This window comes from Anolis sagrei, chromosome 4 (genome assembly GCF_037176765.1).
Source record: "Anolis sagrei isolate rAnoSag1 chromosome 4, rAnoSag1.mat, whole genome shotgun sequence".
NCBI classification, from domain to species: Eukaryota; Metazoa; Chordata; class Lepidosauria; order Squamata; family Dactyloidae; genus Anolis; species Anolis sagrei.
This window is the reverse complement of record NC_090024.1, coordinates 176,000,521-176,028,382: the sequence shown is the minus strand read 5'-3', so window position 1 is coordinate 176,028,382 and position 27,862 is coordinate 176,000,521. Positions and strand designations below refer to the sequence as shown.

Genomic DNA, 27,862 nt, shown 5'->3' with positions numbered 1-27,862 from the left:
GATCAAGGCAGACAGCAAATTTAGAAAATTTCTCTGCCCTCCACAATCAGTTTAACGTTATTCCAGAAGCTTTAAAGCATGCCATAGAAAAGCATTTGGCTCTAAGTACATATTTGTAATTTAGCTCTTAAAGAAACATGACTTGCTAGAAGCAACCAAAACCATTAAGAGGCCAAGTAAACTTTATTACTTTCTAAGGGGTTTATCTGTGTCTTATCAGCTGGGGGAACACAGTACAGCAAAAAGCCATAAAAACAAGAAAGTTGCTAAGAAAGAATATCTAGTGTTGTTGGCTACTATTTCAGGCATTTATTTGATGCATCATGATTTTTAGAAAGTGGGGCTTATCAATGTAAACATGCAGCTATTTTGCTAGCAGTACAACAAAGACTCAAAACTATAATGCAAAATAATCCTAGAAACATGTCTAAATGACAAAAAATGGCCTTAATAAAATGACTTTTCCATAATCTGAAATATATTCAGTATATTACTGTATACAGTACAAAACATGTATCAAGTAGACCCACACACTCATATCTACCAGATGACAATGAATGACAATCACAATATGATTCAACACCCTAAAAACATTGATAGAACTTGAAATTGGGGTAAGATTCCAGAAGTCCTTGGCTTTCTGAAGCAACCAAGTAGGAACTAGTTGTTGGAATACCAACTGCTCCTTCAAAGTATAAGGTCATAATGTAAAATTCTGGCAAAATAAAAGATTTTTTAAAAACTCTTCATAGCTATAATGCATGTCATGTAAAAATGTATTTTCTGTCACATCCACATATATACCTTTGTAATGCACCACACCTCACTGCCTGCTTCTTGTAGCCATCTGTGCCTACTCTATACCGTAATATTATCATGACATGATCAGCCAGAGGCAGCCAGCAGCAAATTAGCAATGAAGAAGTCTGAACTAACATCTGTGGTATCCAAAAAGTCTTGAAATCTTATTTTCCAGGAAGAGTGTTAAAATTTGCTTTGTTCTGTATGATAAATGGCATATTCCGTGTAATACCAATGATGGATGGTACATTGAAAGGTCAGAAGAAATTCCCAACACAGAACATGACCTTTATTTAACTCACAACTGCGTATAGATTTGGAATAATTTCAGCAAGGTGTGAGGACCTCTCTTTTCATTGTATTATTAAATTAATTCTTTCATAATAACTCCTATTTTTAAAAAAAATGAGAAAGAAAGCTAAAATGTTACTTGGAATGCATCAAACCTTTCAGTATCAGTTTATAATCAAAAAAATAACCCAGGTTGATTTTTTCAAATTTTGGAATACACAATGACATATTTCAGGTCTGGCCATGCTGCTGGCTGAGAAAGGAAGGCTATGCCTGGGGGAGGGGGGTGAAGAGGGGAGGAAAGGAAGGCAAGTAGCCACGTGTGAAGCAGTGGGGATTGGGGTGACGTAGATAGGAGAGGGGAGGGAAACTCCTCCTCATTTGCTGACATTTTTTCTGTTGTCTCCTCCCCTCTCACACTCTCCATGGGCTACTCATCCCAAATATGGCCTGCCTCTGGAAGAGAGATGATGGCAGCATCATCCTTTTCCACACAACTTCCTCGAACACTTCTGCAGAGCTTCAGAGATTCCTGGAAAGCCTTCTTTTGGCCCCTTCCTGTGACTGTTTTTTTTTTCCTATGAGGTGGAGAAGGCCACTGAGACTGGGTTCCTACCCCCATGGCTCCACTCCCTGGAGGTGCTGGGTGACTGCCACTTAAAGAGTGAGAAATTGAGTTACATCACTGGGGTGACACCAACCTATGATGCCACTGGTTGCACTGGCTGCCAATTTGTTTCCAGTCTGATTGTAAGGTGTCAGAGATTACATTTAGGGCCATAAATTAATTTTGCTACTGGAAGGAGGAGCAACACCTTTACACATGTCTATCAAGGGTTTATTTCTTCAAAAGGTTATGCAATTTACCAAGATGTGGGGATGGTGACCAACTCAGGCTATGGCACTAGACTAAGTCTTAGCTGATCAGTCCAGAATTGGGATCTGCAGGAGAGCCCCTCTCCATGTTCTGCCAGAGGGAGCAACATGAAATGAGAAAACATGGGAGAGAACCTTATTGGTTGTGAACCTCAATTGTGGAATAATAAATAAATCATAACTCAATATTATGAATAAAATTATGAAGTAAGAAAGATTATATTGTTTTCATTGTTAATACCACAATTCATTTTGAGCCAAAAGAAAAAAAAGAAAGGGTACTGCTGAAACTGCAATGTAATAATTGATAACAACTTCTGCCCTCATACATACAATATCCCAGATGGGGTGGGCAACAAAACTAACCTTCTGGAAATCAGTCTGTTGACATGTGCATTATAAAGCAATACAGAAATAAGGTTCTGTATAGCAATATAAAAGAACAAGAATCAAAGAGTTAATTTTTTTTCCACAAATAGATTCACAGCAAGAATAGCTAGGTTTAGTAATAATCCAGGCTCAGCTGTAGACAGAAAACAAAAAAAAAAATCTTATAAGCCCATTCTTATGAGGTTTCCAGCTTACTTATTTGGATTCCAAAAGACCAAGACACATGCCAGAAAATGACTCTCCAAACCTTAAGACGAACATCTATTAATGCTTCTACTGAGCATGCTCTATAAACCACTAAATCGTTCATTGTAAAAAGAAAACAATAACTTAAAACAGTGGGAATAGCAGTCAATCATAAACCCACAAAGTAATATTAATTATCCTTTCTGGACTAAGGTAAAAACTACAACTGTGAAAGAGTCAATTAAAACATGAGTTTTACTGATCTAAAAGTGGTTGGCAATAATTATGAATTGGCTATGCATCAAGAATGTAAATTTTGAAAATGTAATGTTTGATACAATAATCCATTTCATGCACTGGTAATTAATATTATTTTTTTATAATTAAGAAATTCAATGAAGCCAATTGTGATAAATTAGAGAGAAAGAGGTCTAATTAGAGCAAGTGTGGGGAAAGTGCAGTCCATACATTGTTTTTTTTTTGTTGTGTCAGGAGCGTCCCGAGAAACTGCAAGTCGCTTCTGGTGTGAGAGAATTGGCCGTCTGCAAGGACGTTGCCCAGGGGACACCTGGATGATTTGATGTTTTATCATCCTTGTGGGAGGCTTCTCTCATGTCCCCACATGAGGAGCTGGAGCTGATAGAGGTAGCTCATCCGCCTCTCCCCGGATTTGAACCTGCGACCTGTCGGTCTTCAATCCTGCCGGCACAGGGGTTTAACCCACTGCACCACCGGGGACTCTAGTCCATAAGGTGCATGGGACCTAAAAAGCAATTTTTGAGAAAATGCCACTGTCAGTCCACCAAAGATCCCACCTCCTCAATCTTTTCTTAATGGCATAATATGTATGTTATTTTTACCACAAATCTACATAGAAATCCCCCTCATTCATTCATCCTTTCATTCATTTGTCCTTTTATATTATTTATGGCATTTATTTATTCTTTTGTCCCACTAGGGTTTTAGAGGTGAGGCACAATGACTACAACGATGTAAGTATATTAAATAAATAATGAAAAACCGAAATGATGCATCTTATTTAATACATTATTTATCTGATACATAATGTGATGTGCACAAACTCGCTAAACACTCCCCATTGATGCCACATATCCCTGCTTTCATTGCATTCCCTCTCAAAATAACAGGAAGTGATGCAATGCCATTTCAAGTTACCTTTGAGACAGACAGACAAGAGTCAAGAACTGGATGCTAAATGGGTCTGTCTCATGGATTTATTATCCCTGACTCTGGCTCTGATGGGATGCAGAGCAGGCTGTGGCTGTGTACTTGTGGTACCTAGTCCCATAATATTTAGTGCCAATTGTAATGATCAGCAATTTGAAGTGAACTTGAAAAGAGGCCACTGGGGCCCCTTCCATACAGGTGCATAAAATCCCACATTATCTGCTTTGAACTGGAATATATGGCAGTGTGGAGTCGGATAACCCAATTCAAAGCAGATATTGTGGGATTTTCTGCCTTGATATTCTGGGATATAGGGCTGTGTGGAAGGGCCCTAAGAGCAAATTAAGCTGGAACAGGGACAGGATGACAATCATAGGAGATTATCACACAAGAAAGTCAAATTGCAGTTACAGCAATGCCTTGGATTTATCACATAATGTTGCTCCTTTCCTACTGCTTTCCTTGTAGAAACAACACCATTTTACAAACACAAATAATCCTTTAGTGATCTCCTTTTGCAAAAGAAATGCCTTCCAATGATCTGCCATCAGGAAAGTAATAACATCATGTGATAAATCCAAGATGCTGTTGTTCTGCTATAATTGCAATTTGTCTCATATGATAAATTCCACAATCTTTTTTAAAAGCCTGTTTTGCTATGGTCCAATCTGTGGGCAGCATTACAAAGACAAAGCCATTTATGACAATTGGAATTTTAGATTAAACTAGCTGTGCCCTGCCACGCGTTGCTGTGGCCTATAGTAAATCTGTTCAAAGTAGAGGTAGTTGTCTTCCTTCCTTCCCCCTTTTTCTTTCTCTTCTGCTGTCTCTCTTTTCTTCCTTCTCTCTTTCCTTCCCTCCCTCTTTCTCTACATCTTCCCCCTTCCTTCACTCCCTCTTTCCTTCCTTCATTCCCTTTTTTCTTTCCTTCTCTCCTTCCGTCTTTCCCCTTTTTCTTTCCATCCCTCTTTCTCTCATTTCTTCCTTCTCTACCTCTTTCCTTCCTTCCCCCTTTTTCTTTCTCTTCTGCTGTCTCTCTTATCTTTCCTTCCATCTTTCCTTTTCTTTCCTTTTCTTCTTCCTTTTTTCTTTTACTTTCCTTCCTTCCCCCTTTTTGTTTACCTCCCTTTCTCTTCCTTCCCATCTTCCCTTCCTCCCCCTCCCTGACTCCTCCCCTCCTCCCACCCCCTCCGGAAAGACACGCCCCCCTCCCTTCGCCCCACCCCTTCCCTCTGTGACTCACTCCTCCCCTCCTCCCACCCCCTCCGGTAAGACACGCCTCCAGGAGTGAGTCACAGAGGAAAGGGGTGGGGGCGAAGCGAGGGGGCAAGTCTTTCTGGAGGGGGTGGAAGGAGGGTAGGAGTGAGTCACAGAGGGAAGGGGTGGGGCGAAGGGAGGGGCGTGTCTTTCCGGAGGGGGTGGGAGGAGGGGAGGAGTCAGGGAGGGGGAGGAGGGATGGTTTTGACAGGGCGGGGCTTGGAGGCGGCATGGGAGGGGTAAGATGTGGTGCGGCAAGGCTTGGAGTGGGCGGAGCGGGGCTTGGAGGCAGCGTGGGAGGGGTAAGATGAAGGAGGGAGTGGAGGGAAGGGGGCGGGGGGAAGTTGCGTTGTTTGTGTGTGTGTGTGTGGGTGTGGGCGGCGACGTGTTTGTGCTGGGTGGGGTGAGGGAGGGAGGGAAGTGCGGAGGGTGCATTGGCCGTTCGGCCTTGTGGCCGCGCACTGGGGCTTTTGCGCCAGTGCACATGCTCAGTTGTTTTGCCGTTTTTTCTGTGTGTTGTTGTGTTGTTTTCAATTTTGAGTGGATTAGTTTGTACCGAGTGGGTTGTCCTTGGGGCATGGCAATTTTGGTTCAGTTTCGTTGGGGTTTTTTAGAGTTTTGCTGTCCTGTTGAACTCCCCTAACAGATTTATATATATAGATAATAAAGGGACTTTTACCAATTTAGTTCCTTGAATCTACTTATAAAGGCAAGGAAAGATGCTATTGGACAAGAAATCTTCCACATATAGAACAAACATCTAAATGGAAGAATTTGATTTGAAAGCAGCACGGCTAGGCCATTACCATCAGCCTACTCGATGAGTGACCGGAAAGTAAAATTACTTCTTTCTTTGAGTGATGTGATAAGAATTCGAATCCAAAACTATAACTGAATAAAGGCATTCTCCATACAGTGTGTTGAGTTCTAATTGATTTTTAAACAACAAACTGAAAAATATTGTTTTCTAGGATAGCATCACAAATCTCCTGGATTTAATTTTCTCAATTTTGCTGCTGTTACTGGTGACTCAATCTGAATGGAAGCCAGATTTACAGGGGGCCTTTTAAGGTTGATTAAAATAACCTCAGCACTGAGAGGATTATAACTCACTGGGGAAGCTGTAGATCCAGATTTGTATGGAATAAACACAATTTCTTTCTCAGTACACTTATCTGTCTTTTGCACATAACTCTTAACTTTTCTTCAAGAGTGGAGAGATGAGGAAGTTGGCAATAGGTTCAGATACTCAAAAAACTACTTGGAATACTCTAGTCCCTGGAGCTGAGCATGTAGTTAGCTCCTTTTCTCCAAATGAATATTGAGGAGGAAGATTAGTATACTCCTATTGCTCCACTCATTTCTTTACTGCTACAAAAAAAGCTGCAATTCAGGACAGAAATGTTTCCTGGTGTGTTGTTGTCCCATATATAAAAGATAATAGATGCCTATGCACTTCCTAAGAACATACATGCTGATGTATGTATTGTGTAGGATAGGATAATTTTGCTTCTCAGAAGGTAATTAGAACAAGCTTGTTTCTAGACTGATCACCTACTGCAGCGTTTCTCAATCTGGGGGTCAGGACTCCTGGGGAGTCACAAGGGGGTGTCAGAGGGGTCACCAAAGACCATCAGAAAACACAGTTTTTTCTGTTGGTCATGGGGATTCTCTGTGGGAAATTTGGCCAAATTCCATTGCTGGTGGGGTTCAGAATGCTCTTTGATTGCAGGTGAACTATAAATCCCAGCAACTAGAACTTCCAAATGACAAAATCAACCCCACCCCCTCATCAGTTTTCAATTTTTTGTGTATTGGGCATTTGTGCCAAATTTAGTCTAGTGAATGAAAATACATCCTGCATATTCCATATTTACATTATGATTTATAACAGTAGCAAAATTACAGTTATGAAATAGCAAAATAATAATTTCATGGTTGGGGGGATCACCACGACATGAGGAACTGTGTTAAGGGGTCACAGCATCAGGGAAGTTGAAAAACACTTACTGACCTACTGAGAATAATAAGCAGGAATATCAATACAAAGATTGGCTTTCCAAAGCTTATATTTCTATCCAAAATGAGACAAACTTCAGTCTAAAATTTACTGATGAAAAAAGGTATTGAGAGATTTTGAAAAGGAAAACAATATGTGCAAGAACTAAAAGCCCTTTCACAGCATTACAATTACACTTTAATCAACATGGGACATCCTACAGAATCCTGAAATTTGGAGTTTAGGGAGGATTATTATTATTTTTTTAGAAAGAAAGATCTAGTACTACACCAGACTGCAAACTTCTGGATTCCATATGACAGATAAAATGGAGCCACAGTTATATAAGCATGTGTTGCAAAAGAGCTCTATGTGGCCAAGATTGATCCCATGGCGGACTCTAATATCCAATATCACTGGATTCCGGACTTCTCCATTCATACTGTAATCTGCTATAGCCTTTGAAACCTGTTCCAGTCCACTTCCTGGTCTCTCAAAGGAGGATCTCATGGTGTGCAGAAGTGAGTTTACAGGAGTGGTTCTCAATCTGTGGGTCCCCAGATGTTTTGTCCTTCAACTCCCAGAAATCCTAACAGCTGATAAACTGGCTGGGATTTCTGGGAGGTGTAGGCCAAAACACCTGGAGACGCACAGAACCACTGGTTTAGAGGGAATGCCTCAATTTTAGAAGCAGAATCTAGTGCAAAAATAATTGGATCCCACCCAGTGTGTCTAAAATCAGGAACCTAATGAACAAAAATTGTTTGTGAAATCGCTAGTGCTGATATATCATACAAATTAAAACTCCTTTGCAACAGGCCTGCACAACATGCTGCCCTCAAGCTGCATGCACCATTCCCCCCACACGCACACCGCTTGCACCCATCCCATCACTGCTTCTGCCCCAGGAAGGAAAGAGGGAGGGAGGAAAGATAAGAGAGAGAGAGAGAGAGAGAGAGAGAGAAACAAAGAAAAGAGGGAGGGAGGAAAGAAGGAAGGAAACAGAAAAGGAAGGAAGAAAAGTAAGAAGAAAGAAAGAAAAGAAGTTAGGAAAAAGACAGGGAAGGAATTCAGAAAACATGTTGTGGTTTGAACCTCAGACTATGGCTCCCAAAGAATTTTGGACCCTTACTACTGTTCAGTTGTGCAGGCCTGCTTTATAGCAAGGTGAACAAAGCATCAAATAGAGAAATTTGCATGTAAAAATAGTTAGAGATACATATGTGTGTGTGATATAGTACCACAGATTTGAAAGGGACCCCTAAAGAAGGATAATTATATGTTCAATGTTCCAGAGTAGGCAAACCAGACAAAAATGCTCTGTTCGTTTTGAGTGACATCATAACTCAAAATCCACCGGAGGAATTGCCACTAAATTTGGCCACAAGTCACCTACTAACCCAAGGAGTGACCATCACTCAAAATGTGATTTTGTCATTTGGGAGTTGTAGTTGCTGGGATTTATAGTTCACCTATATTCAAAGAGCATTCTGAACTCCACCAACAATGGAATTGAAGCAAACTTGGCACACAGAACTCCCATGACCAACAGAAAATACTGAAAGGGTTTGGTGGGCACTGACCTTGAATTTTGGAATTGTAGTTCACCTCCATCCAGAGAACACTGTGGACTCAAACAATGATTGATCTGGATAAAACTTGACTGGAATATTCAATATGCCCAAATGTGTACACAGATGGAGTTTGGGGAAAATAGACCTTGACATTTGGGAGTTGTAGTTAAGACAAGACAGAGGTACTCCTGGTCAGTCGCAAGGCCGAACAGGGCATAGGGTTACAGCCTGTGTTGGATGGGGCCGCACTCCCCCTGAAGATGCAGGTTCGCAGCTTGGGTGTGACCCTGGACTCATCGCTGAGCCTGGAACCCCAGGTTTCAGCAGTGACCAGGGGAGCATTTGCACAGCTAAAGCTTGTGCGCCAGCTGCGCCCATACCTTGGGAACTCTGACTTGGCCACGGTAGTCCACGCTCTGGTTACATCCCGTTTAGACTACTGCAACGCTCTCTACGTGGGGTTGCCTTTGAAGACAGCTCGGAAGCTCCAACTAGTCCAACGCTCGGCAGCCATGATTTTAACAGGAGCGGAGCGCAGGGAGCATACAACCCCCCTGTTGCGCCAACTCCACTGGCTACTGATCTGCTACCGGGCTGAATTCAAAGTGCTGGCGTTGGCCTTTAAAGCCCTAAACGGTTCCGGCCCAAGCTACCTATCTGACCGCATCTCTGCCTATGAACCCACCAGGAGTTTGAGATCTTCCGGGGAGACCCTGCTCTCGATCCCGCCTGCTTCTCAAGCTCGGCTGGCGGGGACGAGAGATAGGGCCTTCTCGGTGGTGGCTCCTCGGCTGTGGAACGCCCTTCCTACGGACATTAGACTAGCACCATCTCTAATGGTATTCCGCAAAAAGGTGAAGACCTGGATGTTTGTGCAGGCGTTTGAGTAATTTAGTGCAATCTGGTAATGGAACATAGGAATGGAACAATGGACGACGAACCTGGACTACGCTTGGATGATGAGAAGATTGGGTACGGTTGTTTTTTGTAATAATTGTGCATTGTAATTGCTTATTGGTAATTTATGGATAATGTGTTAAGTCAATTGTTATATGTTGTATGGAACCACTGCTGTTTCTACTGTTTTTACTGTTTGTGAACCGCCGTGAGTCGCCTTCGGGCTTGAGATACAGCGGTATATAAGCAAAGTAAATAAATAAATAAATAAATAATAGTTACTAGGATGTATAGTTCACCAACAATTAAAGAGCATTCCGAACCCCACCAACAATGGAATTGGGCCAAACATCCCACACAGAAAATACTGTGTTTTCTGGTGGTCTTCTGACACCCCCTTCTGACACCCCCTGGTGACCCCCCCCCCCCACGGGTCTTCACTTCCCAGGTTGAGAAATGCTGTCTTAAGGCCATCCAGTCCAACTCCCTTCACCAGGGCAAGAAAACATAATCAAAGCCCTCCTGACAAAGGGCCATCCAGCCATTCACACACACACGCACATATATGTATATGACAGATGCAGTATCAAAGATTTGAAAGGGACCCCTAAAGAAGGACAATGATACGTTGCATGTTCCAGAGTAGGCAAACCAGACCATCTCCACATCAACACTAGCAAAGAAACAGCAAGAAATACTGTTTGCCCACAAGCATAAAGGCATTACATATATTAGAAACCAACACTTTCTCATTACTTAATTTTCCAGATCACCAGACGGCCACAGCAACAGAAAGGAAGGAGAGAAGAAAGGAGGGAGGAAAAGGGAAGGAATGAAGGAGGGAAAGGGGGAAGGAAGGAAAAAGAGAAGGAGAGAGGGAAAGAAGGGAGGGAGGGAAAGAAGGAAGGAAGGAAGGAAGGAAGGAAGGAAGGAAGGAAGGAAAGAGGAACAAAGGAAGGAGGAAGAGAAAGCAGAAAGGCAAGAAAAAGGGAAGGATGGAAAGAGGTTAAAGAAGGAAGGAAGGATAAAAGGAAATAAAAAGTGAAAGAAGGAGGGAAACAGAGAGGGAAGAAAGCAGACAAAGGAAGAAGTAGAGAAAGGGGGAGGGAATGAAGGAAAGAGAGAAGGAAGGATGAAATCAAAGAGTGAAAGAGTGAAAGAAGGAAAGAAAGAAAGAAAGAAAGAAAGAAAGAAAGAAAGAAAGAAAGAGGTAGAGAAGGAAGAAAGGAGAGAAAGGGGAAGGGGAAGAAAAAGGGGGAAGGAATAGATAGGTACCTCTCTTTCATAATAGTCCAGATATCTATCTCTACTTTGAAAAGACTTACTGTAGGCCAAAGCAATGTGTGGCAGGACACAGCTAGTGTGTGTGTGTGTGTGTGTGTGTTTGTGTGTGTGTACAATAAACATCAAATAAGACTAGCACCAAAATAGCGGAAAATATATGCTCTGGACTAAGGAGCAAGATATAGAACATCTACTCATTTGAGATGAATGAGTAGTAACCCAGATCTAGTACACACTGAATTGTTTTCTACTTTGGAATCCTGTTCTGTAGGTATTTTGTTCCAATTGGCAGGTAACTAACACATGAAGACATCAGGGATGAAAAATCCTGTTTGGTCATCTATCTTAATTTCCTTTTCTGGAAAGAAGGCCTCCCCAATGGTGCATTTGAACTACGGATTTATCGTTTTTCATCTGTCTTTTTATAATGATATGGGTCAAGCAGAGTTATTTTTCTCCCTACTGTTCTTCCAATCCATTCTGAATGACACTTCCCAATAATCTCCAAAGTGCTGCTGAAAAGTTTGTTTCATCTTTACTATTTTCACTTAATCTTGTTTCTCAATAACCGACTCAGCTGGATAATTCTTAGAATTAACAGTGTGGAATCAGTAGGTGTTGGAATCCTGTAACACACGTCCTTACCTTTTTCTTGATAATGTACTCTTTATGCTTGAAATTGACTAATCTCTAGACTTTATGATATCGATCAAACTGTGCAGATCTAAACAACCCAAATCCAGTAAAAGGGCCAGCTCTGTTTTTGTAATCCACCTTTGCCTAAACACACAGAAAATTAAGAATATAGTCACGGGAAACCGTGGAATACATGACTAAAACAAGGAACATAGGCTAGTGAATTTCCACAGTGGAAAGGGGAGCAAAATTTCATTTCTATAAGAGAAGATTAAGAACTTCAAGCATTTGGGATACAATCTGGCATGATCGGTAGTTTACATTTTGTATTGTTTTTTGGAGATTGTAGGTTTAGGCTGCACAGAGAGGCTGATTTTGATCTGAATGTATATATGATTGCATTAATATATTGCAATTCTAGATACAGGTATTGTGGAATAAGAATTGTTGTGTTTCTTTAAAAGCTTTCATAAGGTGTTATCAAATGCTGTGACCTTTAAAATATTTTCTTCATCAAGTTCTCACAAAAGTTATTTTCTTTTTCATGAATTTGATAATTAGAATGTTGAAGGCACAGGAGAGGTATCAAAGGGAGAAATAACTTGTTTGATTTTCCTTGAAATTCAAGATGGAATATGTCTGCCTCTTGCAATGAAACCTTAGTGCTCTTAACAATATTTGGTAAACTATGAACTCCTGCTCAAATGCAGTCAGATCAATAGAGCTCTTATCAAAGGATTGAAACAACATCAAAAATTATTGTTTTATAATTTAAAACTATTGTAATAACACACTATTTGTTGGCATGGAGAATTACCGTTTGGTTCCAACAGAAAGGGTCGATGTCTAAAAATCAAGCTTGAAAGTGGCTGCGATGGCGTAACACTCCACCAATGCAATCCTATCTGGTTGGGCATGCATCATATTTTAAATTAGAGATGTGAAAGTCTCAAATTTTGGAGGAAAATGCCATACATTTTCCTCTAGTATTCACTGTGGAAAAACTGGAGACTTAAGAGCTCACCATACGGGCTAATTTGCTAGTTCCTCTCCCCTTTTGCCATGAAGCCCATCTCATGACGTACATCTACTTAGAATCATAGAATCATAGAGTTGGAAGAGACCACATGGGTCATCTAGTCCAACCCCCTGCCAAGCAGGAAAAGCACAATAAAAGTATCCCTGACAGATGGCCATCTAGCCTCTGTTTAAAATTTTCCAAGGAAGGAGCTTCCATCACACTCCAAAGCAGAGTGTTCCACTGTTAAACAGCTCATACAGTAAGGAAGTTCTTTCTAATGTTCAAATGGAATCTCCTTTCCCATCATTTGAACCCATTGCTCCTAGTCCTAGTTTCAAGGGCAGCAGAAAACAAGTATGCACCCTTTCACATATTTATACATGGCTATCATGTCTCCTTTCAACCTTCTCTTCTGCAGGCTAAACATAACCAGCTCTTTAAGACATCCCTCATAGGGAATGGTCTCCAGACCTTTGATCATTTTAGTTGCTCTCCTCTGGACACCTTCCAGCTTGTCAATATATCTTTTGAAAGGTGATGCCCAGAATTGAACACAGAGTTCCAGGTGAGGTCTAACTAAAGCTGAATACAAATGCACCATGACTTCCCTCAATCTGGACACTATACTCCTTTTAATGCAGCCCATAATCCCATTTACTTTATTAGCTGCTGTATCACACTGTTAGCTGATGTTCAACTTGTGTTGTTCACGAAGATTCCAAGATCTTTCTCAGGTGGACTGTTGTCGAGCCCGGCATCACCCATCCTGTATCTTTGCATTTCATTTTTTATGCCTAAGTGTAGTATTTTACATTTGTCCTTGTTGAAATGCATTTTGTTAGTTTTGGCTCTCTAATCTGATATGGTCATTTTGAATTCTGATCCTGTCCTCTGGAGTATTAGCAAACTTGTCATCTGCAAACTTGATAAGCATGACCTCTAATCCTTCATCCAAATCATTAATAAAGATGTTGAACAAAAATGGGCCCAGGACCAAACCCTGGGGCACTTCACTAGTTACTTCTTTCCAGGATGAAGAGGAGCCATTGGTGAGCACCCTTCACTTAACCAATTTTTAAAAATTAAGATAGGAATGCAAACCATAACACATTTGAAAATAGGATTAAAATTATTTAGCCAGGGCCTTCAAAACTTTAATTAAAAAGCAATGTTTTGACTTGTAACCAGAATAACACCACCATTAGTAACTATTGGATCTCTAATGGGACGACATTCCATAATTAGAGTGTCCATATCCTCTCACAATATCTTACCTATACCAGATAAGACACAAATAACTGCTGTTATCATCATATACTTTGCTAACAGTCTGTATTCATTTCAACAGAGAGTGGAGCAAATATACCAATTTAGTTTTCACTAAATTGTGTTGAATTCTCTAACATGAATGATCTCTTTTAAAAGCACATGGTCTGTTTAATTCCTGAGTAGAAAGGAGAAAAATACAAAACTGTATGGAGTAGAAAGTGAAGGAGAGGTGTACTTCACAGATGACCATTGTTTCCAGCTATTTCAGAGACTAGATGAAAAGATGCCCCTTTTATATTCATAGTTTAGAGAGCTAAAGTGAGCAATTTAGACATAAGACCCCCGCCAAGTCTATTATTATATTTTATTTGTCGACTGCACATTTTCATATTCATGGCTATGCTAATAACATCATTTCAAGACTGAATAGAGAGCTTGGAAAAGGACACAATTTGCTGCCCTGACAAAAGGAAAAAAAATATGTTGGGCAACAGTGGGGTCTTTGCATTCTTGAGAGGAACATTAGTACTGTGTTTGAGTTGCTTAGGGGTGAACACACATTACAGAAAGAGAGCAAAAGTGGGAGGTAATTTAAGCAATGTTATCATTTGAAATGAGCCCAGGCTGTTGAGAGATAGGGATTGACTGCAAACTGCTGGCCACCTGAATGCAAGTTGGAGGATTAGTTTTTCCAACGGAACATAATGCTTCTCCAGAAAATAAGCCCTTTCCACCCCTTCTTTCAATCAGATCAGGAATCCTACTGCATATATCAAACTCGGATTTTAGCCTATGCCATGAGAAAAATGTGAAGCAATTTTCCAACGTTTCACAGGTGGAAACTAGGACACAGTTGGGCAAGTAACATCATTGATAAGAACGCACAAGCTACAAGAGGTTGCAACAGCAGTTTGCTTTGGTTGGAGCCTGCTAAAAATTCAAGCTCATGCCCCTTCTTCTTCTCTACTTCTTGCTGCTTTAACTGAGTTTGAACTACTTTGAATTCAGATTACAGCAACTGAAGTACACTGACAACAGAACTGGGGAGAATGAGAGGAGAAGAGAGAAAATGAGACATTTTAAAAGCGGCTGAAGAAGTGGGACAACAGAGGATTACTTGCAACTGTCTCACCCAAATTGGGATGGTGGAAAGATATGGTATTTCTGTATGCGAAGGTTGGGATTCAGAACACATCTATGGTAAATTTCTGCTTATCATGTGATGTTATTTTCTCATATTATTTAAAATACTAATTGACTTTAAAGTTTCAGACTTAGAATTTTTAAAATCATGGGTAATACTGTCAACAGACCAGAAAAATATGTAAGAATTTATCCTGGTTTTTAGGATAAATGACATTAAGCTAATCCTTATTCATAGCAGCATCGAGTTATTTAAGCTTTTACTCCATTAACAGTCTTTTAAAGTATTTGTGATGAGGAGGGAACCAATTAAAATATCCTTAATAGAAATTGGAATGAAGATTCGTTAATTGATTAACTACCTAAAATCCATTTACTGATATTGTGACTGCTAACAGGGATTCCATGCAGTCATAATGTTTAACACTTACTGGAAATGCAGCAACATTTTAGGTTTTATGAAGCTGTATAGTATCAATGTGCAAAACAAAACTGGGGCATATCACATCTCCACAAAAGTGAAAGGCTTCCTCTGGAACAGACAGCAATTTCAATACAATTGAGAAATTATTATTATTATTATTAGCCCACAACTTAAAATATACAAATATACAAATATTTGTAAGCCACCTTGAGTCCCATGCAGAGTGAGAAAGGAGGGATATAAATGAAGTAAATAAATAAATTAAAACAGTATTAAACAACATTAGTATTAAAACAATCCAGGTTAAAACAATAAAAGCATATAAAAACACATCACAAAATCACAGCAGCTCTTGATGGTGTTACCGACTGATGGGAAGCCAGGTGGCTGGCATTTCTCCCCCTGGGATGGGGCCACAAGTAAGTCAGATGATGTGGGGCATGGGGCAACAGGTTCCTCATAGCCCCCGATGGGCACTGCCAGATTCACCACAATGTGTGGTGATTCTGGCAGCCCAATTGATGAGACCGCTAGTCTTAACTTAAGTATGCACATAGTTTTCTACCTACCCTACAATATTTTGCTACTGTATGTCTTCAAGTCATTTCCATTTTGCAGTGACTCTATTGTAGGGTTTTCTTGGGTAAATTTCTTTGAAGGGTGTTTCCTTCACTTTCCTGTGAAGTGTGATTTGCCCAGTTAGTACTAGAGAGATTCTGGAAATAACAGATTTTCTCATCTGTGTAATACAGAAAATTACTACCTATTTGAAAGAAATTCAGTGGTGTTTACAAAGCATGCTTACTACAATATCATTAGACCTGAGCAAAATGGCTGCTTTCAAGTTGCCATATACAGGACTGCCTTGTGAATTATTAATTTGCACCCTGTTGCATTGTTACTTGTCAGATCTAATACTCTAGTTAGATTGAAATGCTTTCTTGCACTTCAGATAAGGGTGGAAGTAATTAATTAACCTTTCCCTGTCCTAAGAATGACTACTAAACCTTCTGTTTATGGAACAGCAATAAAATTACCTCATGATTGTTCAAACTACAACTCTAAGAGAATCTCCAAACAAATTTTAAAGGTTCTTCTTCCGTGTTCTTTAACAAACACACAGAGCAATACATCATTGCTTGCTTGAATTCACTTCAAGGCATTTCCAACTTATGGTCACCCTATCATAAGGTTTTCTGGAGCCAAGACTGTGCGACTCACCCAAGGTCATCCAATGGGTTTCCATAGCTGTGTGGGGAGTCAAATCTTAGTTGCCAGAGTCATAATCCAATGCTCAAACCAGTACACTATACTTGCTGTCTTTGTATATACTATCATTCCCTTAAAAAGGATCTGTCATGTGAGTTAGAGCATCAAGAATTTTTACTCAAGTAGAATCCTCTATAAAATCCCGTTACACTCCTTACCAACAGTCTGTAACTTATTTTATATTTTCAAATCCACTTCCATCTGTGTTGAGAGGTTTTTCTTAGGTCACATACTCAATAATCCTTCTGCACTTTGATGTCACAAATTCAATAATTGTCTGTCTTCTACTCCTCTCCTCTCCCTAATCCATCTCCTCTGATTAGCAGCAACTTGCACCTTCAAACACCCTGGCTTCTCTCGCCAAGGATATCTGTGTGTGCCTTTTCTCTGTTTATGTAACATTTGCAAATGTTATTTTCTCTTCTGCTGTGAATTTCACATGGCCACGGCACTGATTCAACATTGAATTACAATGTAAACTTGTTTGAAAAAGTATGTTAAAGGCTATGTCTATTAGAATTATTTTTTTCCCTCTGGCAACTAAAATATTATAGGTATCTTTCAGAAAGGGCAGATATGTCAGGAGGATATGGCACTTGTGTTGCTATACTTCTTGTATCTGTGTTTAATAGGGGTGTGTAAAATGTCAAAGGTCATTTCGTATTTCGGAGGATTCAGGCAATTCAGAGTAACGAATCACTGAAATACGAAACAGCAAACCAGCCTCCAAATCTATCCAAAATTAAACAGTCCTTCTGAAAGTTTGGAAAAAAATCAGAAAGATTAGTTGACTCTGAGCGTTTTTTATAATGTGACAAAATATCCTGGGGTGGGAGGGAAGGAGAGGGCTGCAAAGCAAAAGACATGTGCTTGAGATCTGTATTGTTAAAACTTAAACCACGTTAGAAAGATTATTCTACTTATTATTATTAGACTCATACAATTGGAAGAGACCCCAAAGGCCATCCAGTCCCACCCCATTCTGATAAGCATGAAGATGAAATTACTATTATATTATTATGCATTTTTTACATGTACATTACAACACAACACACACAGGCACATTAGGTCCAAGTGTCTGGGATTCATCTCTGAATATTGGGCTCTTCCTTAGGGCTTGGGATATTAGAGGTATTTTCATAGAATGTGCACAGTTCCGAGAAGTGATACCTTCTGCAGCATGTGGATTGATGTTCTGTCCAAATTAATGCTTTTCAAGTGCTTTTTGAGGTTTATTATTATTATTATTATTATTATTATTATTATTATTATTATACTCATACAGTTGGAAGGGATTCCAGTGGCCATCTAGTCCCACCCCATTCCGCCAAGCAGGATAAAGAAATTACTATTAAATTATTATCTATCTGTTTCCTCCTCCTCCTCCTCCTCCTCCTCCTCTTCTTCTTCTTCTTCTTCTTCTTCTTGGACTCATAGATTTGGAAGAGAATGTAAAGGTCATCCATTCCAACCCCTTTCTGCCTAAAAGGAAGACCCTATGAAAACCTTCCTGACAGATGGCCATCCTGACATTGCTTGTAGAATCATAGAACGCAGGAAGTTTAAAGGGTCCTCAAAAGACTATCCATTCCAACTCTACTCAACAGGCAGGGGGAAAACATCCAAGCCCTCCCAGCAGATGGCCATCTACTCACATGTGATTAATTATAGATGAAATAGTCTTTCTGGAACCATGCAGGCTTGGTGCCCTGTTTATATTGTTTCAATGTACAGAAATTCAAGAGTTTATTTTAATTATTTCAAAAAACTTTTTAAAAAATACACTACATCAGTGGATGAATGAAACATTCTGAAACTTGGCAGGCTTAAAGTTGTAAATGTTGCCTACAAGTGCACCAAGTTTCATCCTGATAGCCATAAAATGATGGAAAAACGAGCCTCAAATTTTCCCCATTGCCACTAATGGAATAAATCTCAATGAAGCAATTACAAAGCTTTGGAGATTTGGATTATGAATCAGAATGGGACCCCTATGAATCTTTACAAATTGAAGAGGGGACCATCCAAATCTCCAAAATGAATTACTAATTGGATTTTGGTCATTTTGCACACCTCTACTATGCAACATGAAACTGCCTAAGTAGTTCCAGATTATAGTTTCAGCAATGTGGAATGGAGGAAGAACAGCATTAGTGAAAATATGTGATAGCAATAATTTTGCTTTGTTTTTAAAATAAAAATCACTGCCACAAGATTTGACCACCTTCTTGAATCATCAGAAAAGATGTCAAAGGATAAAAGAACAACTTTGGACTCATACTGAATCACTGTTTCATTGTAAGGTTATCTACTCACCGGGTTGTTATACATTGCAACAATGAGCTGTTTGACACCATGCAGAGTAGGATGTGCCCAAGGAGAAGGATCCACCCAATGTCGGTTTAAATCATAGCCCATTAAGGAACACCTGGGAAAACAAACATAGGCCATACAGTCAAGAAATTCTGCAGTGTGTGGTGATTAAAATTTATGTTTCCCACTCCATGTGACTTTGCTCCAAATAAACTCATTCATATTTACTTTCTATGCATTTCTATGTTCCTTGGATTAAACCATACTGAATATTTCAAGGGAAGGTCAGGCAATGTTTCTCTCAATAGGTGCTCCTTAGAAAGCAACATATTATCCAGAATCTTGATTCCAGATATTCCTGGAACCACAGCAGGTAGATGGCCATTTCCTCCAAATATAAACCTAAACAATAAAGACCCATACTTGCCATTCTGTTTCAACATTTCTGGTGAAGCAAACAACTTCCATTATGTTAATGTTTATTTGGTATTATTGTTAATGTGCCATCAAGTTGACTCTAATTTATGGCAACTTTATAGCATTTTCTTGAAGGAGATTTACTGTATCATGGCCTTCATGTTTGGCCGAGACAGTGTCATTTGCCCAAGGGTGCCTATTACCTCTTATTATTCAAACATATTTGAAATATAACCTACATCAACTGACATTCATTGGCAGTTTTCCCATTCAAGCACTGTTTCTGCTGCCCTGAAAACTATAACTCGGAGCAATGGTTCAAATTACAAGAAAGGAGATTCTACCGTAACATGAGGAAAAACTTCCTGACTATAAGAGCGGTTTCGCAGAGAAACTCTTTGCCTTGGAGTGAACTGCAAACTCCTTCTTTGGAGGCTTTTAAACAGAGGCTGGATGAGATTCTGTCCAAGGTACTTTGATTTTGCTTTCCCTGCATGGCAGGAGGGTTGGACTAGATGGCCCATGTGGTATCTTTCAACTCTACTATTCTATGATTCTATTAAGTGGGGCTGGCCCTGCTTAGCTTCCAAGATGGGATCTAGTTCCTTTTAAGGTATATAGGTGCCCTCATAAATACTTACTGTTTAAAACAGGTGCTCCCTCTTTCCTCTTGCAGAATGCAGAATTTTGGGGCTTGTAGTTTAGGGCAGGGTCTTTGAAATTCTCAGCCAGAGAAGTCCTCAGCATCCTTAAACTACAAGGAGTCACATGACAGGAAAGCAGGAGCCCCAGCTTTAAAACACTAATTTGATAAGGTCTTTATGGTTACTCATACATAATCTCCAATTTATAAAGGTACAGGGTGTGTAGTAGAGAATAGTGCTAAAAAGGGAAATTAGTTTATAACTGACAGATCAATTAAGATGTGGTTTCTGAACTGAAATATTTTGCACAATAGTTAACTCTACATTTATCTGCATATTTATCTTTGCTTCATTCTTATAATCAAATACTTTAGATTAGAGTAAGACTGAACCTAATGGAAATTATTTCCATAAAGATTTTAGTGTTAGATGCTGGGACAGGAACTGGTATGTAGACAGGAGTAGAACCTTTATTAAGTGGCTGTAGCACCAAATGCAGTCACCATGTTTATTTAGACTCCAGCATAAAACTCTTCAGGGCATTCAAGGTAAGGATGGCAGTGCATTCTGGATAGTGCAACCCTATCTCATAATCTGAAGTTGCGTCATAGCACACCTGTCAAATAGACTGACTTCTATTTATATAAAATAGAACATTACTTTAGATTTTAGAGGATAAAGGACAAGGTCTGGAAAGGAAATGGGAGAAGACTGACAGTAGAAAGGGTAAATCTACTCCATGACAATGGGCCCATCCAGATAGCATCTTTATTGCGGTAACTCCCACAATAAAGAAGGGGCTGACCAGACAATGTTCTGGACAGTCCCAAATTAATTTGCTACAAACCAGGAAAACCCAATCCAGACACCATTCCCACAATTTTCCAGACTAAATTAGTCCAGAAAACTGTGGGGTTACTCACCCCCTCCCCCAAACCCCTTCGAAAAGTAAATAAAACTTACCTAGCCTCCAGTACACAATCAGAGAAGCTCTCCTGGCATGCAGAAAAGATGTACCAGGAGAGCGGGGGGGGGGGGAAATATCCCCCTCCCCTTTGTGCTGCGTCATTTCTACGCACCGCAACTAAGTTTATTTTACTTTTCAAAGGGGTCTGGGGGCTTCGGGGGTGGGGGCAGGGCCTCCAGATGTTCTCATAGGCCAGTCAGTCCCACAAGAGCATCTGGACACCCACCCACACTGTGTGTGAACAGACCCCCAGGAAGATCCACATTTTTAAAACGTGGATTCGCCTAGGATAAAGGCCTGTCTGGATCCGCCTAATATTGACTCATGAGTTTATTAGGATTGCTGTTTTCCAATATATTTTGGACTTGATTATAAGTTTGAAAAGTTCATGCAGGACCTCAGATGTGAAAGGCATCCAGTAGTTGCAGAGAAACACTTTGAGGTAGTGTTATATTCCCCCCCCCCCTCCCAAATGTTCTGATTATAAAAGTTATATTTGTAACAAGGATGCTCTCTTATATGCTGCATGTATATTTTGTACTCAGGTGCAAAATATCTTGTGAGAAGCAGTTCTTGGTGGCATCCTCTGGATATAATTTTTCCCTAAAAGAGCTTTTGGCTACCTGCTATTGTCAGAGAAGATCTAATACTGTGCCTGAAGATGTGCATTATTTTTAGTTTACATATTTTCCTTGCAGTCTTGCCTTTCCTTTTAAGAGTGTTCAGTCTATTCAAAGGGGGGGGGGGGGATCACTGGGACCTCTGACTTTTCTTCCTTTGATTCCCTTGTCTTTTGTTTCATGTACCTACTATATGCCTTCAGAGTCTCTTATATCCCTATTCCCAGAAGGCGAGAGGGATGGAGAAGAATGAGCTAAAGGAGTTAAAGAAATCTTTTTTCATGCCCATGATTTTTTTTTTTTAGAGAAATAACTCTGCACATTTCTCAGTTGTTTTGTGAAGAAAAGCTGGTCCATTGAATTAGCACTGGTTGAATGTGCAGATAATACCTCACACAAAGGTTGCTGGTGGAAATCCACAAGTGGCAGTTGTGGTAAAGATTTGGATTTGAAAATGAAATAGGCAAGGAGAGAAAAACACCATACGTGTCCTCCCATTTTCCATGTTGGAATGGAGACAGTGCAAAATTTGTTGCAATTCCACTTGAAGACAAGAATCCTACCCGAAACTCTTCAGAGTCAGGCAACTTGTGGTGTGTAAAATCAAAACATATTTAAGATATAACTAGTAGTACTTATTTTATTGGAGTTCCTGAAAATTTAAATTGTCAAGGGCCTTTGGGATTTTAATCAGGGCTTAACTGAACTATTGGGAACCATGTTCTAATATCTCTTTAGTCTCCCTCCTGTCATCTACAGATTTAGCATTTGCACCTGAGAGATAGTAACAAGAAGCTCATCGTTCTCCTGTATCTAGTTTGTCCCAATTTCCCTGGCAGATCAGTGCATTGCTCAAATCCATGTCTTCATTAGATAATATGATCTACAGAGACACTCGCTGGAACACCTCAGCAAGGAAGAGTCCAAAAGTGGCAGAACCTCAGTCAATGACTGGTACCAAATGAGAGATTCCCTCCTGGGCACACAGAAAACTGGTTGACTTGGAAGGCACTGAACAAACTGCACTCTGGCACCACAAGGTGCAGAGCCAACCTTAAGAAATGGGGCTACAAAGTGGAATCCACGACATGCGAGTGTGGAGAAGAGCAAACCACAGGCCACCCATTACAATGCCACCTGAGCCTGGCCACATGCACAATGGAGGACCTTCTAGCAACACCAGAGACACTCCAAGTGGCCAGCTACTGGTCAAAGGACATTTAATAGAACACCAAGTCTGCAAACTTTGTGTTTTGTTTGTTTGTTTTTAATGCAGTACAACTGTTTTGGTTCGCTCCTGATATGATAAATAAATAAATAAATAAATAAATAAGATAATATATCCTGATGATGCAAATGAAGGGGGCATTCTTGCAAAGTTATATAACTCTAAATACTTGTGGTGGTGTATATGCTATTCTTTTCTCATAATCCATCTAAACATTTTCCCTCCATTCACTATCTTTTCATTTGTTCATTAACAGAAGAAGCACCATGCTGGATCAGACAGAAATCCTGCCTAATTCAGAGTTATAGGTATGAAGTGACCAATCAGATGCTTAATGGGGAAAGCCACAGCAGAACATGAGTTTACAGCACTTTCCATCTTCCAATCTCCAGCAAGTGGCATGCTGTCTCTAACACAGTGTGGATATCCTGACTTACTTACTTAGGCGATCCCTCGTTGGACGAGTAAGATGGTCTTCCATTATGGATTTCCTTGTGGGTCCGTATGTGGCTGTGGAGCCCTATTCTTGCTCTGCATCTTCTTCCGCAGTGAGGGCATTGGTTTCCAGGTGGAAGGCGGTCCCGGTCGGGGTTGGCTTGACGCTCCTTCTTCCTGGCACGTTTCTCTCTTTCACCCTCCACTCGTGCCTCCTCAAATTCTGCAGCACTGCTGGTCACAACTGTCCTCCAGCTGGAGCGCTCAAGGGCCAGGGCTTCCCAGTTCTCAGTGTCTATGCCAGAGTTTTTAAGGTTGGCTTTGAGCCCATCTTTAAATCTCTTTTCCTGTCCACCAACATTCCGTTTTCCATTCTTAAGTTCAGAGTAGAGCAACTGCTTTGGGAGACGGTGGTCAGGCATCCGGACAACGTGGCCGGCCCAGCGGAGTTGATGTTGGAGGACCATCGCTTCAATGCTGGTGGTCTTTGCTTCTTCCAGCACACTGACGTTTGTCCGCTTGTCTTCCCAGGAGATTTGCAGGATTTTCCAGAGGCAGCGCTGATGGAAACGTTCCAGGAGCTGCATGTGACGTCTGTAGACAGTCCACGTCTCACAGGCATAGAGCAGGTTTGGGAGGACAATAGCTTTATAGACAAGCACCTTGGTCTCCCTACGGATGTCCCGGTCCTCAAACACTCTCTGCTTCATTCTGGAAAATGCTGCACTTGCAGAACTCAGGCGGTGTTGTATTTCAGCGTCGATGTTGACTTTGGTGGAGAGGTGGCTGCCAAGGTAGCAGAAATGGTCCACATTTTCTAATGTTACGCCATTAAGCTGTATTACTGGCATTGGAGAGGGATGGGCTGGTGACTGCTGGAACAGCACCTTGGTTTTCTCAATGTTCACTGACAGGCCGAGCTTTTCATATGCTTCTGCGAAGGTGTTTAGAGTGGCTTGTAGATCTTCTTCTGAATGCGCACAGACGACATTGTCATCAGCATACTGGAGTTCTATAACAGCTGTTGTTGTAACCTTGGTTTTGGCTTTCCGTCTGCTGAGGTTGAATAGCTTGCCATCTGTCCGATAGATGAGTTCCACTCCGGTGGGAAGCCTCCCGTCAACAAGGTGAAGTATCATAGCGATGAAGATGGAGAATAGAGTTGGGGCAATAACACATCCCTGTTTGACACCAGATTCCACTTTAAATGGGTCACTTTGGGAGCCACTGCTGTCCAAGACTGTTGCCATCATGTCATCATGGAGGAGCCGCAGGATGTTCACAAATTTGTTAGGGCACCCGATTTTGTGGAGGATGGTCCAGAGAGCGCTACGATTCACTATGTCGAATGCCTTTGCAAGGTCGATGAATGCCATGTACAGAGGTTGGTTTTGTTCCCTGCATTTTTCTTGGAGCTGTCGTGCAGTGAAGATCATGTCCACTGTTCCTCTGGAGGGGCGGAAGCCATTCTGAGATTCTGGGAGGGTGTCTTCTGAGAGGGGCAGAAGGCGGTTTGCAAGGATTCTTGCGAGGATTTTCCCAGCGGAGGTTAGAAGGGAGATACCTCGATAGTTTCTGCAGTCTGTTCTTTCCCCTTTTTTGAAGAGGGTGATGATGGTGGCGTCCTTGAAATCTGCTGGGATTTTCTCGGTCACCCATACTTTTTCTATGAGCTGGTGGAGTTGGTGTGTCAGCTCAGGTCCTCCCTCTTTAAAGATTTGAGCAGGGATCCCATCTGGTCCACTGGCTTTGTTATTCTTCTGTTGGCTGATGGCATTGCTGACTTCTTCCAAACTGGGCAGTGCTGCAAGCTCATCCCTGGTTTGTTGTTGTGGGATTTGTGAGAGGACCTCTTCGGCCACATTGGAGCTGCGGTTCAGGAGGCTTTGGTAGTGTTCTTTCCAACGTAGTGCAATTGAGTTTTGGTCCTTCAGGAGTTTGGTTCCATCTGATGAGTGTAGAGGCTGTATGCCATGGTTTCTTGGTCCGTAGATGACCTTTGTGGCTTTGAAAAATCCCTGAGCATTATGGGTATCTGCCAGGTGTTGGATTTCTTTGGCCTTCTTTGTCCACCAGATGTTCTTGAGCTCTCTTGTCCTTCTTTGGACCTCAGCTTTTGCACTGGCATAGATCTTTTTCTTAGCAGCACAGTTGATGTCTCTCTGCCATGCTTGGAAGGCTTTCCTTTTCTTGTCAATTAGCTGTTGGATCTCGATGTCATTTTCATCAAACCAGTCTTGATGTTTCTTGGCTTGGTATCCAATAGTTTCTTCGCAGGCTTGAATGATGGAGGTCTTCAGTTTGTTCCAATGTTCCTCGACATTTTCGGGGTGTACTGTGGGTAGATGGTCCTTGAGTGCTGTTTGGAGATGGGCTCGTCTGGAGGGCTCCTGAAGGGCTTGGGTGTTCATTTTGCGCCTTGCCTTCCTTCCTTGGAGTCTGCGCTTGGGAGCGATCTTGATAGCCATCGAGGATCGAATTAGCCTGTGGTCAGTCCAGCAGTCGTCAGCACCTGTCATGGCTCTTGTGAGGAGCACGTCACGGCGGTCTCTGGCGCGTGTTATTACATAGTCTAAGAGGTGCCAATGCTTTGACCGGGGGTGCTTCCATGATGTCTTGAACTTGTTTTTCTGGTGTTGGTGATGACAAGGTTGTGCTCCGCACATTTGGTGAGAAGCAGGATGCCATTTGAGTTGCTGTTTCCAACCCCGTCTTTTCCTATGGTCCCTGGCCACAGGTCGAAGTCTCGCCCGACTCTTGCATTAAAGTCCCCCAGGAGGATGATTTTGTCCTCCTTAGGTATCCCCGATAGGATGGTGTCCAGCTGACAGTAGAATTTCTCCTTGATGTCTTCGTCAGCATCTAGTGTTGGTGCATAGGCACTTATGATGGTTGCCCATTGGTTTTTGGCAAGATCGATTCGGAGGGTTGAGAGATGTTCGTTGATGCCAGTGGGTGCTTCGGTCAGATGTTTCACCAGATCATTCCTGATAGCAAAGCCAACTCCGTGCAGTCTTTTGTCTTCTTCGGGCAGTCCCTTCCAGAAGAAGGTGTAGCCTCCTTTTTCTTCCTTCAGCTGTCCCTCTCCTGCTCTCCGGGTCTCCTGAAGGGCTGCTATGTCGATGTTGAAGCGTCCCAGCTCCCTTGCAATGATGGCAGTTCTGCGTTCGGGGCGTTCACTGCCACTGTTGTCCATCAGAGTCCGTACGTTCCACGTACCGAAGTTCATTTTCCTTTTTTGGCCGCAGGGTGGTGACCCCACTGGACGCGGCAGTCCAGTCAGGGGTAAGTGAGGCAGACTATGTTTAGGGCACCTTTTCTAGCCCCCTCCCCATGTGGGGTGAGCAGAGTGGGTCCTCAAAAGGGCTGCTCAGTCGCGGATACAGCTGCCGAACTACTCAACTGCCTCGGACCTTGAGGTAGAACAACTGAGTCCGTACCCACTGCCCATGTGCCAGTCTGTGACTAGGGGCTTCCAGATTTCACAGTCCTGCCCCCGTCGCCACTCGCTGATCGCCATGGGGTTTTGGTTGGTTTGTTTTTTTTTTCTTGGAAGACGCCTGTGCGTGGGGTTTTTTTAATGTGTGGAGGTCAGTGCACAACTGATCAACACACAGACTTCACAGAGTGAGGTTCCACTGGTGATGTAGTTTAACACAATGACCGTGGCTTCTCAGTCTGTTGCAGCCTTCTTCCGCCTTTGCAGCCGTTGTAACATGTACCATGTTATCCTCCGCCTGCTCCGCCATTGAGGTCTTTGGGTCTTTGGACTGTGCTTGGTCTGGAACCTCCCCCACGGCCACTCCTGGGAGTGCACGACTCCAGTTGTTGTGCCTACAGGTTCATCGGAACGCACAAGCCCCCTCACCACGACAAGGTGACAGTCCATCGAGGGGGATATCCTGACTAATAATAATTCTAGTCAAAACTCTATAACGGTTTATTGTTTTGATAATCCAATTCTTCACATATTAGGAATGGAAGCTCCACTTCATTTTTTCTCACATATAGAGATACAGAATTTCAAAATATGTCCCCCCCCTTGACCATTTTTGGATGTTCTTTACATCCTTAATGCAAGCTCTAGGCTGGGTTACATTTCAGAGCAGAATTAACATCTTCTCTGTTGTCTCTCTAGCACAGTGGTTCTCAACCTGTGGATTCCCAGGTGTGTTGGCCTACAACTCCCAGAAATACCAGCCAGTTTACCAGCAGTTAGGATTTCAGGGAGTTGAAAGCCAAAGCATCTGGGGATCCACAGGTTGAGAACTACTGCTCTAGCACATTAATCAGAGTCCAATTCTCCCATTTGTACAGCAAAACCACCAAGGACCTTGTCCTATGGGGGGGGGGGGGAGCAGCAGGAGGCATTTTCTTCCTGTTGCATTCCATGGAATTCTGTCTTGAAAAATGATGGAGAATTCACTGAACCCCACCACAAAGGATAATCTCTGACCTTTTCCTTGCTAAACCATGCACTTCATTCCTCACCACATAGATACCTTTTATCGCCTCTCATTCCATCCCCCTAAATGTTCCCACCATCACTGGGGGGGGGGGGGGGGTTGTACTTTTTTCTAAAAAAAATGCACAAAAGCAAAACAAGAAATTATCTACAAGAAAACATTTTGGTTGTTCAAAATCGTAAATCACAGCAATATTTTTTAAAAATAATTTTCTGGTCCTTTTCTGTTGACAGAAGGAGCACTGAGGGGGATTAACAGACAGCCCAC

At 41.6% G+C, this 27,862-nt stretch overlaps 1 protein-coding gene across 1 annotated transcript in view; it reads right to left on the bottom strand.

Annotated features, from left to right (window-relative positions):
* The window catches only part of BEND5 (BEN domain containing 5), a 995,828-nt gene that overhangs the window by 159,359 nt on the left and 808,607 nt on the right, over nt 1–27,862 (bottom strand). The window contains exon 9 of the mRNA XM_067467888.1: nt 18,822–18,933. Within this exon, the coding sequence (XP_067323989.1) occupies nt 18,822–18,933 (112 nt within the window). The remainder of the gene's footprint in view (nt 1–18,821; nt 18,934–27,862) is intronic.